The following is a 12,574-nucleotide window of genomic DNA, read 5'->3' as shown; positions in this document are numbered from 1 at the left end:
TTAAAAATCAAGAGCTGCATTCACAGGCTTGCTTCCTTCACATACTAATGCGAGAAAATAAGTTGGTTTGTATTCAGGTGTAATTTCATTTGTTTTACACGCGAATCAGTGGACGCTGTTCATAGCAACGAGATGCTGCATTCTTCTGTCACGACGCATTCATACCCGGGAAGCAAAAACGTAAGACGCCGGCTTGCAGTGTTGCATAACAAGTGCTGCCAACTGCCCCACAGAAGAGCGAGTCATAGACACGCGACCAGACCTCGCGGAAACGCAAGAGCTGAGCTCTCGTGGGAAATCTCATGCGTGTCCCACCACATCGTGTTAAGGAAAGAACGTGCAGGTGAACAATTACACACTTTTGCTTATTCCTCAATCTAATATGTTATTGCTTTCTTTCGTTCTACATTCTACTAGCTTTTTAAACCATTTAATTCAATCCGTCTTTTCTTTAACCTTTAATTTTCTTTTAACATGAAATCTTTATGCTCTTGATATTCGAGAAATCTGGTACTCTTTCTGTTAATACAGTGACTATTAATTGAGAGGTACATTTAGAAAAAACGTCAGTTACCCAAAATCATATTTTTGTGGGAATCTTGAAAAATCTTCACAGCATCAACAATTTATTATTGGCATTTGGCGTTGGTAATTTGTATGAACACACTTCTTAATTATTGGATTATCTGCAGTATGTTGTTTAAACATATCGCATAATATTTGGACAATGCGGGAGCAAAAATCTTTGGACAAATAACATTTCTACTTCAAAAGTTCCAAATTCAATAAAAACCCGAAGTACTTTCTTGTGCAAAAGCATGTATAATATCATTATTACTATAAGATACACAGAAGAAAACGATGTTTGACAATACTAGCGTCTGACAAAAAATAAATCATATTATTATTGCATTTATTATTATTATTATTATTATTATTATTATTATTATTATTATTATTATTATTATTATTATAACGTCCAGCAACAATTACACACTTCTGGTTATTTCTCAATCTAATATTTTATTGTTTTCTTTCGTTCTACATTCTACCTAGTTTTTAAATAATTTCATTCAATCCGTCTTTTCTTTAACCTTTAATTTTCTTTTAACATGAAATCTTTATGCTTTGGTAAAGGATGGGGAGAGCCCATGTAAAGCAATCGGTGTAATGGTTCGCATGGAAGCTGACGGGGTTTAAGTTGACTGCAGTTGAAATGATTTTGCTCCTTTTTAAGAAAAAAAAAATATTACAAAAAAAAATATTGTTTTAATCAAGTGCAATGTCTTTAATGTTATATAAAATTAGAGAATATCAGCGTATTTTATATATAACATACAATTTATAACATATTATATCACGACATAACAATCATACTAGCTGGCCACTATAATGACGCACGGCTCCTAAAGGTTAACCTTTCATTTTCTTTTAAGATGAAATCTTTATGCCCTTGATATTCGAGCAATCTGGTACTCTTTCTATTAATACAGTGACCATTAATTGAGGAGTGTTTAGAAGGAAATGTCAGTTGTCCAAAATCATATTTTTGTGGGAATCTTGAAAAAACTTCACAGTATCAACAATTTATTATTGGCATTTGGCGTAAGTAATTTGTATGAACACACTTCTTAGTTACTGGATTATCTGCAATATGTTGTTTAAACATAACGCATAAAATTTGGATAATGGGAGCAAAAAATCTTTGGACAAATGACATTTTTACTTGAAACGTTCCAAATTCAATAAAAACCCCAAGTACTTTCTTGTGCAAAAGCATGTATAATATCATTATTACTATGACATACAAAGAAAAAAATAATGTTTGGCATTACTAGCATCAGACAAAAAATAAATCATATTATATTATTATTATTATTATTATTATTATTATTATTATTATTATTATTATTATTATTATTATTATAACGTTCAGCAACAATTATACACTTTTGCTTATTCCTCAGTCTAATATTTTATTGTTTTCTTTCGTTCTACATTCTACCTAGATTTTAAATCATTTCATTCAATCCGTCTTTTCTTTAACCTTTATTTTTCTTTTAACGTGAAATCTTTATGCTGTGGTAACGGATGGGCTCCTAAACGTTAATTTTTAATTTTCTTTCAACATGAAATCTTTATGCCCTTGATATTCAAAACATTTGGTCACACTTTCTATTAATACAGTGACTATTCATTGAGGAGTGTTGAGAATGAAACGCCAGTTGCCCAAAATCATATTTTTGTGGGAATCTTGGAAAAACTTCACAGCATCATCAATTTATTATTGGCATTTGGCGTTAGTAATTTGTATGAACACACTTCTTAGTTATTTAATTGTCTGCAGTATGTTGTTTAAACATTACGTATGATATTTGGATAATGGGAGCAAAAAATTCCTTTGGACAAATGACACTTTTACTTGAAAAGTTCCAAATTCAATAAAAACTTTTTGTTAAAAACCTACGTCTTTCAACGCCTCGTTTCGAAGTTACCGCTGAAAATGTTTTTTGCGAGGGTGTACGTCAATGTATGCGAATGTGTGCACCCCTGTTTGTTCGTTGAGATGTTTGTAAGAGAAGAGAAAGGTTGTTGTTATTTGTTTACGTTTAATATTCAATACCTTCTCCTTTCAGTTCAGTTTAATCATCAGTTGAGAATGGATGTCTACACTTTTCCCGAGTTAGCCAACATGGTAATGTGTTATGGGGAGGCTCGCGGAAACGGAAGAAGAGCTCTCCATATGTACCAACAACAGTTTCAAAACAGAAATCACCCTCACCACACTATTGTATGTTTGCTCGACTTTATCAGCGCCTTCGAGACGATGGGTCTCTTCGTCCCCGGCGCATTGGTGGAAGACCGCGTAGACATCCATTCTCAATTGATGATTACACTGAACTGAAAGGAAAAGGTATTGAACATTAAACGTAAACAAACAACAACAACCCTTCTCGTCTCTTACAAACATCTCAACAAACAAACAGGGATGCACACATCCGCATCGTACGCCCACGCAAAAACATTTTCAACGGTAACTTCGAAACGACGCGTCAAAAGACATAGGTTCTTTAACAAAAAGGGTTTCTTATTGTTAGATCTAGCACCCCTCAGAGTTTGTCGCAGAGATTTTGAATCACCCTGTATTTTTGTTAATAACTCAGAAGCTAATTCACACACAGAAATTAAACTTCAGCACATCATTATCTATCATTCAAGGACGTAGCCTACTTGAAAAATGTAGAGAGTAGAAATTTCACCCAACACCCCCTTAAGAATCTTGTTTTGAGAAGCACGAAACTCCTCTTTTCACAGATATGGCTTCCCAGCTCTCACCTCAGTCTGGCATCGGGAGGCTCTTCTTTCGGCTCTACACAAATTCTCTCACTTTCAGAGAGACTCTGGACACATTCAACCTTCTGTCAAACGAGCACTGGGGTAAATCTACGACTGTTTCGTGCTGACCATTAATTGCCTCTCCTTTTGGGGGCTCTACCTCCATGCCTACGTGGCAACTTCAGCATCCTTGTCACGACTGCATCTTTCTCGTGTTTGCAGTACGCCGGGTCGAGGCCGGAGAGGGTCATCGACAGCGGTAGTTCCCACGTCTAGTACTGCCGCCAGCTCTCTCTCACAATACGACTTATAGTAGACCACGATTTTATATTAATATTTTAGCTAACGTTTACAGCTTCGTTTAATATGCATCACATGTGTACCAATGATTGAATTGCTTTTCCACGCCAGAGACATGAATTCAAGTCCCATCAGTCCAAGTCGAATTCGTAGTGAAGAAATATGACGTCGGAAGGGTTTTTTCCTATGCACTTCTGCATTTCTTATTTCACAATTTCCCCATTAATCATAGTCGTGCTGAAATGTTTGCGAGTCATTCAAAGGAAATCAACATATTCATTGCTTTCTTATTTTAAGCGGTATAAGCGGAAGTACTGTACTGAACTATTTCTAAATATTTATTCAGATATAGAAATAGTACATGTTCTCATCACCTCCCGCGCTGAAGAAGTGTTCTATGAGGTAATTAAGTTATTGTCGGACCATCGGATCTGTGCCTCTTCAGCGCTGTCGTCGTTCTTGGAAAAGTTAACGCTTGTACTCCATTCCACCCGCTTTCCTCCCACCACGTTAAACAGCAGGCCACGAACCTTGCCGAATAGGGATGTTGCCAAACTTCCGTCAAACGGTGTCATAAATAACTGGTCCTCCATGCTACAATATTATTTCTTTCAATCAAAATACATCTTGTATTTCTACATTTTTTAAACCTAAATCCCATGTCCCGAATCACTTTCCGCAGTTTTCTCTCCAACCTTGGAAATTATTACTTCTCTCGCAAGGTTCATTAATTTCTTCAATGTTGAAACTTCTTTCTGAACGGTATAAAATTCTTGTATCTTTCTTCTTAAAATACATCGGTTCATATTATCTATAATAATTAAAAGTTCCCTTGGTCTGTTTTTTTTCTAGTGATTCTAGCTTTTTATCTCCTGCACAGACTCCCTCTCTCCTGATTTTCTTTATTAGGAGTTCTGACCTGTCTGTATAAATTACATAAAATGTTGTATTATTAGTATTAATTAAGTAAGTAATTTTTATACATAATCAATTGAAATAAAATAAGCCTCAACTGTGATATCAGTTGCTCTTTTCGTTGCCTGATTTATAGGAAACAGATATTGATCTGTTTGTTTCTCTTCATCGCAAAATACTATTACGTACTTGCTTAATAATATTTCTTTCGCCACTCCGTGCTACAGTATTCATGTCGAGTTGACAACACTGGACTGCAAGTGCAAATAAACTGTCCCGTAAGAAGGCTCAAAATTGTGAGTAGTGGGGGAGAGAAAGGGAGAGATATACAAAAGAGAGAGATAGGAATGCAGGGAGAGAAATGAATTACCGAGGCTGAGAAGGAATTAGGGTTCAGTTCGCATATCTTACGGGGGCACAGATCCGATGGTCCGACTATATAAATGTACTTTAGTTTTCCCAAGTTTCTACAACACCTTAAGGAATGGCATAATGAATTTCATACTTCAGTGTCAGCAACACCATGCCAGAAATAGTTTTTTGTTTCTTCCGAAAATGTAGCCTATATGTTTTTGGACTATAGTTGTTTTTCCAAAAAGCCTTTCAATTGAACGCTTCACTCCATCTTATACAAGAACGGAAGAATTAAATTATGGTTTATTTGACGACGCTCGCAACTGTCGAGGATATATCAGCGTCGCCGGTGTGCCGGAATTTTGTCACGCAGGAGTTCTTTTAAATGCCACTAAATCTAGTGACATGAGCCTATCGCATTTAAGTATACTTAAATGCCATCGACCTGGTCGGGATCGAACCCGCAACATCGGGTATAGAAGGCCAGCGCTATACCCACTGCACCACTCAGGATGACTATGTTATGTATATACTTACTAAATTTCTAATGAGAAAATATAAACGTTTCTTGTGTGCAACTGAGAAAACTAAAGTATAACTTCTCATGTAAGTGTACAGTGAATAATTCATTTGTGTATATCTCTTGAGTGATACTTTTATTCAAGAAAATTAGCTGTTAAACATAAGCACCTTCCCAGCATAATTCAATTGCTGCGAAACGCGTAAAAGGCATTATAAAAAAGTAGGCCTATGTAATATAATCTTATGAAGATGTGTTGAAAAGAGTGGGTGAAGAAAGAATGATGCTGAAACTGATCGGGAAGAGAGAAAGGAATTGGTTGGGTCACTGGCTGAGAAGAAACTGCCTATTGAAGGATGCACTGGAAGGAATGGTGAACGGGAGAAGAGTTCCGGGTAGAAGAAGATATCAGATGATAGACGACATTAAGATATATGGATCATATGAGGAAACAAAAATGAAGGATTGGAGAAAGCTGGGTTTGCAGTGAAAGACCTGTCCTTGGGCAGAACACTAAATGAAATGAAATATAATCTTCATGACATACAGTCCACACCTGTGGAGTAACGGTCAGCGCGTCTGGCTGCGAAACCAGGTGGCCCGGGTTCGATTCCCGGTCGGGGCAAATTACTTGGTTGAGGTTTTTTCCGGGGTTTTCCCTCAACCCAATATGAGCAAATGCTGGGTAACTTTCGGTGCTGGACCCAGGACTCATTTCACCGGCACCGTCTCATTCAGACCTAAGCTGTTGATAAAGCATCGTAAAATAACCTACTAAAATAAAAAATCATGACATACAATATTTTAAGTTGTTATCCAATTCCTACTGACGGATACGAAATGCAGTTGTAAAAAATTTAGTTTGCGAAACATGTTCGCAAACTATAGCAAAAATAAATGCTCTAAGCTCAAGAAGTTTACATAAACCGTTTTCCGCCTCAACCCTTGTTAACTGTTGACAAAAGCCTCTTTGTGATTCTTTGATCCCGCCGACAGACTCAAGGTCTGTGTTGCCTGATTGGCTACGAAGTAGGCAGATGATTCTTGTTTGTGGAAGGTCCTTCAACTCGGCGACACGGGTTCGTATCCTGTTTGAAGCACGGTTGTTGATTTTTCTGGCCTCGCCATGTCATGCGTTATTAACGGAGATATTCTAACTAATGTTTTAAGAAAGTGCGAATTAAAGGTTACAACAACAAAAGAGAACTTGATAAGTTCTCAAACTGATGTGAAAGTATGAGTCCTGAGCCTATTACGGCTATGGATCGGTGAAAATATCGAAAAAAAAAAAAAACATTAAAAAATGGTAATTTTGTTTTTAACTCCAAAAAATAAAATAATGTTTCAGTTTTCTATATCTGTGCTTATTTTGACCCTATGACAATTTAAAGCCCCTCAGGACAAACTTAAGGGGTTAGGTACAACTTACAGCAGTAAAATTTTGGAAATATTAAACATTTTTTCCCTCCATTACTGTATCTTGTACAATAATGAAAATTAGTATGTGTAAAACACTGTCCTTCTGCTATATGAAAAAAAAAAATATTTTTACGATTTAAAAAAATTATTTACATTTTTTAAATCAAAATTCAGTTCACTATTCAGTGATGAAGCGTTTCTCACATAACTCAAAAACTATCCAACATTCTGTGATGAAATTTTTTGTCTGTATTTATGCATGTCGTATCTATAATATGATGCAAGATCACTTCTCTACCTTTGATAGATTGTCTGATAAAAATAAATTAATTAAAAAAATGGTCAAATATCAGTATTTTCTTCTAACACAAAATAAAAAAAAAATATTATTTATTAAGGAATGTAGTTGAAAGAGCGTGATATTGTACATGTGAGTTTCAGCAATAAAATAAAAGAGAGGGAACGTGAAAAGTTAACAAGTTTATGAGTTATGAGGGAAACGCTTCATCACTGCACAGTAAACTGCCACCATTTTGAATTTTGAAAAAAAAAAAAAAAACATAAATATACTGTATTTTTTTTTGAATCGTAAAAATATATATATTTTTTTTTTCATATAGCAGAAGGACAGTATTTTACAACATATCAATTTTCATTATTGTACAAGATACAGTAATGGAGAAAAAATGTTTTGAATATTTCTAAAAATTTTACTGCTGTAAGCTGTACCTAACCTCTTAAAGGAACCAGCGCGTGCGTCGAGCTCCAGTCCTTTAAACTGACACTCAGCTGTCATTCTGACAGACTTTATGCTTCATTCTAACTAATTTTACTTTTCAATCAGTTCATATTCCGCGCTGTTATGTAGGAGAAGAATGTGTGTGATAGACCTGTATAGAAAGGAAGGATATCGATGGTATTTATCATGTATACATGTTGTACTTTGATAAGTTACTTGTTTTCTCGATTTTCCAATTTTCAACATTTTATAACATTCAAAATGCTCTAATGAATGCAGTTTTTCTTCAATCTCAGTGAAATTTTGCACACAAGTCCACAAAAGCATGTGAAGTAAACTGACACATGTGTTTTATTTTGCTACTGAAATCACTATGTGTTGAGAATATGATAAGTTAAAAAAAAAATTAAAAATTAAAAACTAAAAGAGTAAATATTTTTTTCTCAAAACGTAATTTGAAAAATATGAAAAGCATGTGTCATATTTTACATACACATATCAGGAATAAATTAAATATAAATTTAAAGAAATATTATGTAAACTTTGAAAATAGGGACAATCATAATTCAGTATTTAAAAAAAAAACAACAAAAAATTAATTATAAACAAATTAATTTGAATATCAAAGGGAAAATTTGTGTATTGCATGTCCACATTGTAAGAAATATGTGGTAAAAGTTTCAGCCTAATTGCTGTAAAAATGTAGAAGTAGAAATTATACAGATCCATTGCTGAGAAGTCAAAGAAATCAATGTTAAACAGGCAAATGCGTTTTCTCATACAGAACAAGCGCTTCGTGTTACCATATACTTGTCCTGGAAACGGTTAAGACACTAGCAACATATTTAACGACACTGTCAACTGCAGATGTTATTCAACATTGAAATTCATTCTCTGTTACATACATGATTTATCACCGAACAAGACTGACCAGCATTTATAAAATAATGGGAATAGCCATTTTAAAGCTTGCAGTTTTGCAAGATAAAGAGAAATGGTGGACTGACAATTATCGTAGTTATACTGCAGGTATAATTAACCCGTGACCGTTTGCATATCGATCCTGCAATTCCTTCTCGACGCTCAGCTGTGGCGGTGGATGTATAGGAGGCTTTGAATTATTACCACCCGTTGAGGGAGTGACACATATCGGACGTTTCTGTGTATCGCGTTATAATGTAACAGGAGCTGTCTAGGGATAAAGGCTAATCCTTGTAGTCTACTGCGAAATATGCAGCTCTCGAGTTCCTGAATATGTAACTACTAACACATTAAAAATATTACTTACACCGCTGCTTAAAAAGGCACCTGAATGTACTACGATTATCATTATAAAGCAGTAGTGTCAGAGTTGTAAGCTCCGAAACCGGTTGTGGTGCTAGAGACGTCCAGTCGGAGCGTGAACTTGCTTATGTCTGTGGAAGCACCGGAGCATGCAACGAGTTATAGTGGAGCGCTCCGCTCCGTTTAGGCTGTGTCTGACAACACTGTTATAAAGCAACAGTAAATTAAGAAACCTTGTGTAAGATAGACTATTCCACGAAAGAATATCTTTCATATGATATTCCATGTAAATAATAATAATAATCCGTGGCGCTACAGCCCGTGAAAGACCTAGACCGACCAGCCGGCTGCTGGCCTCATGCCTACATACCGAAGTAGAATTGGACGATCATCCAACCAGAATGGAGGTATCGTGTGGTTAGCACGATGATCCCCCAGCCGTTATAACTGGTATTCGCAACCGGATTTCGCTACCTATCGTAGCTCCCCAAGTGCGTCACGATGCTGGATGGGCACCGGTCCCATACACTGGCCGAAATTTCATGAGAAAATTTCTTCCCCCATGAGGACTCGAACCAGCGCGCATTCCGTACCGCTAGTCCTAGGCGGGATGCCTTAGACCGCGAATTCCATGTAAATACCTCATATAAAACATCCCGCACAAACACCTCGTGTAAGAACATTACGCGCAAATATCTCGTGTAAGAACATCACGCACAAATATCTCGTGTAAGAACATTACGCACAAACATCTCGTGTAAGAACATCACGCACAAACATCTCGTGTAAGAACATTACGCACAAACATCTCGTGTAAGAACATCACGCACAAACATCTCGTGTAAGAACATTACGCACAAACATCTCGTGTAAGAACATCACGCACAAACATCTCGTGTAAGAACATCCCGCACAAACACCTCGTATAAGAACATCACGCACAAACATCTCGTGTAAGAACATCAGGCACAAACACCTCGTGTAAGAACATCACGCACAAATATCTCGTGTAATAACATCATGACCAAACATCTCGTGTGAGAACATCACGCACAAACATCTCGTGTAAGAACATTACGCACAAATATCTCGTGTAAGAACATCACGCACAAATATCTCGTGTAAGAACATCACGCACAAACATCTCGTGTAAGAACATCACGCACAAACATCTCGTGTAAGAACATTACGCACAAATATCTCGTGTAAGAATATTACGCACAAACATCTCCTGTAAGAACATCACGCACAAACATCTCGTGTAAGAACATTACGCACAAATATCTCGTGTAAGAACATCACGCACAAACATCTCGTGTAAGAACATCACGCACAAACATCTCGTGTAAGAACATCACGAACAAACATCTCGTGTAAGAACATTACGCATAAACATCTCCTGTGAGAAAATCACGCACAAACATATCGTGTAAAACAATTCGTGTAAATATCCCTACAAACATCTCTTGTAGATCTCATTTAAGAACTTCACGTACAAAGATCTCATCTGAGAACGTCACGTGCAAAAGATCTGGTGTAAGAATATCACGTGTAAACATTCGGCATAAAATAAGTGTATAAAACCTTTTTTTCAAAAACATTTCGCGAATGAATATCCCATATAAAACATATGCGGTACAGAAAAATACCTGTAATAACAATTCGCATTAAATATTTAGAGCAAAAACTACCGAAGAAGTGAATGGTAGAAATACAATCCACATAAAGCACTCCTTGTATAAAACATACCGTACAAGAATATCCATACTACAAAACTTCTCTACACTCTTCGTAGGCCTATAAAACATCTCAAGATATGTTTGTTTTTCAGTAATTATTTTTAAAAGTAACATTCAGGTTAACAAGCTCTGGTTCAATCGTTAAAATATCTGTTCTGTAAAAGGAAGAATTTTTTTTCTTCTTATATATTTAAATTTTTACAAATCAGTTTCCACCTCCTGGGTCCTGGAGTATAGTCTACTATACTTTATAAATGCATTTAGTTTTAAATTGGCTACTAGATGGAATCGTTATCGATCACTTCTTTTCTGTGCTGTAGGGCTCTGAGTTCTGCATTCACGACTGGCCTATGCCTGTGTTCATTACACAACAGAGTGGGTCATGAAAATTATAGCTCTCCTTGACAACGGTTTGTTGTTATTGGATTTGTATCTTTCTTATTAGAAATAAAACTGTTCCTGAGTTTGATTTATTATTATATTGTATTCACACTACAGTGCTTGTCAAGCTGCTGACATCTCTTGGTGACTTACAGGAAGCACAAGAAGATTGATTCAAGCATTGCAATGCGTGTTTCAACTACAGTGAAACCTCTCATTTACGGACATCGAAGGGACGTGACAATCTGTCCGCATCTGGGAGGTGTCCTTTATTGGGAGGGAGGCTCTCCAATCTAACAGTAAATTTGTATTGTGGATTATGTATCCCTTCACGCTTTAAATGAAATGTATTACTATAGCTTAATTCTAAATACAAATTCTTTGCAACTTTGATCTACAGTAGATAAGACCGAAAAAGGAAAATAGAGTACTGTGCCATGCAGTTTTATTTTAAGTATACAGTTATGCAGTACTGTAATTTAAGTTACAGTTTTCAACTTAACCTTTACGTTCAGATGTCATGTCTCTCGAAACAGAATTGATTGAAGTGAAGAGAATAATCTTACTAATCTTATCATGTGTCGAATACAGTTTCGCGATCGCGGAAACCTGGACCCATCAGACAGGTTAAATTTAATGACTTTGTTTATCCACCCGTTTCATGTTAAGGAATTTTTGTATTAAATTTTTCATTTTTGTAACATATTAGGTTTTGAAATCCAAGTTATATCCGCAGTCAGGAGGTAAAACAAGCTTCAGGACTGTGAAACAGCTGTCCTTGTCCATGTCTGAGAGTGTCCGTAAACGAGAGTTAAATTTATCATTATTTATATTTTATTTCCGTTGGAACATAAAAATCAGTCCGTATATGAGGAATGTCCGTATCTTGGGAGTGTCCGCAAGGAGAGGTTTCACTGTATTTGTAAATGAAAATGGCGACCAGCAACTTTCAACACCTGCACTAATTATTTTATCAACTACGTATTTCTACTTTTACTTTTCTGGGTTCTTTTGATGTACAGATTTTTAGGGTGGAAGGTATAAACTGGTCACTCACCCGTCCGGTAGCCCGCGTTGGAGAGGTAGGTGGCGAAGGAGCGCGTCTCGTGGGTGGCCTGCCAGTGTGCGCTGGAGCAGTTGTCGTTGTTGGTGAAGACCTCGTGGTTGTGCACGTACATGCCGGTGAGCAGCGAGCTGCGCGAGGGGCAGCACATCGGCGTCGTCACGTACGCGTGCCGGAACTCGGCGCCGCCGTCCCGCAGCAGACGCAGCGTCCGCGGCATGAAGTTCAGCGACCCTGCACGGCAACGGCATCCCTTCAGTGTTCCCTCTTGGGTTTATTTGAGAATACTTTCATTTCTCATTCGATATAACAACATTAGTTATACTGACACAGAAACATAGTGTGTTATAGTTATTTACGGTATTAGTACATATCACAATACGAGTCTGATAACCAGAGACCGGAACTTTGGCAGAATGCCTTTTTAAGGCCCAATTGTATAAATCTCCCTGACTAAAGATCAACTTTGATCGAAGATCGAAAAGTGAACCGAGTTCAGACACTTCTTCTATTGTATAAAACTT

At 36.7% G+C, this 12,574-nt stretch overlaps 1 protein-coding gene across 5 annotated transcripts in view; it reads right to left on the bottom strand.

The window, feature by feature from the left end:
* Sulf1 (Extracellular sulfatase Sulf1) overlaps positions 1-12,574 on the bottom strand; it is a 651,379-nt gene that overhangs the window by 208,365 nt on the left and 430,440 nt on the right. For all 5 annotated transcript variants that reach the window (XM_069831559.1, XM_069831564.1, XM_069831560.1 and 2 more), the window contains one exon: positions 12,045-12,284. In XM_069831559.1, coding sequence (XP_069687660.1) covers positions 12,045-12,284 — 240 coding nt within the window. The remainder of the gene's footprint in view (positions 1-12,044; positions 12,285-12,574) is intronic.

The sequence above is a fragment of the Periplaneta americana genome, chromosome 7 (assembly GCF_040183065.1).
Source record: "Periplaneta americana isolate PAMFEO1 chromosome 7, P.americana_PAMFEO1_priV1, whole genome shotgun sequence".
Lineage (NCBI taxonomy): Eukaryota > Metazoa > Arthropoda > Insecta > Blattodea > Blattidae > Periplaneta > Periplaneta americana.
The sequence above is the reverse complement of the archived record's forward strand: the minus strand, read 5'-3'. Positions and strand labels throughout refer to the sequence as shown.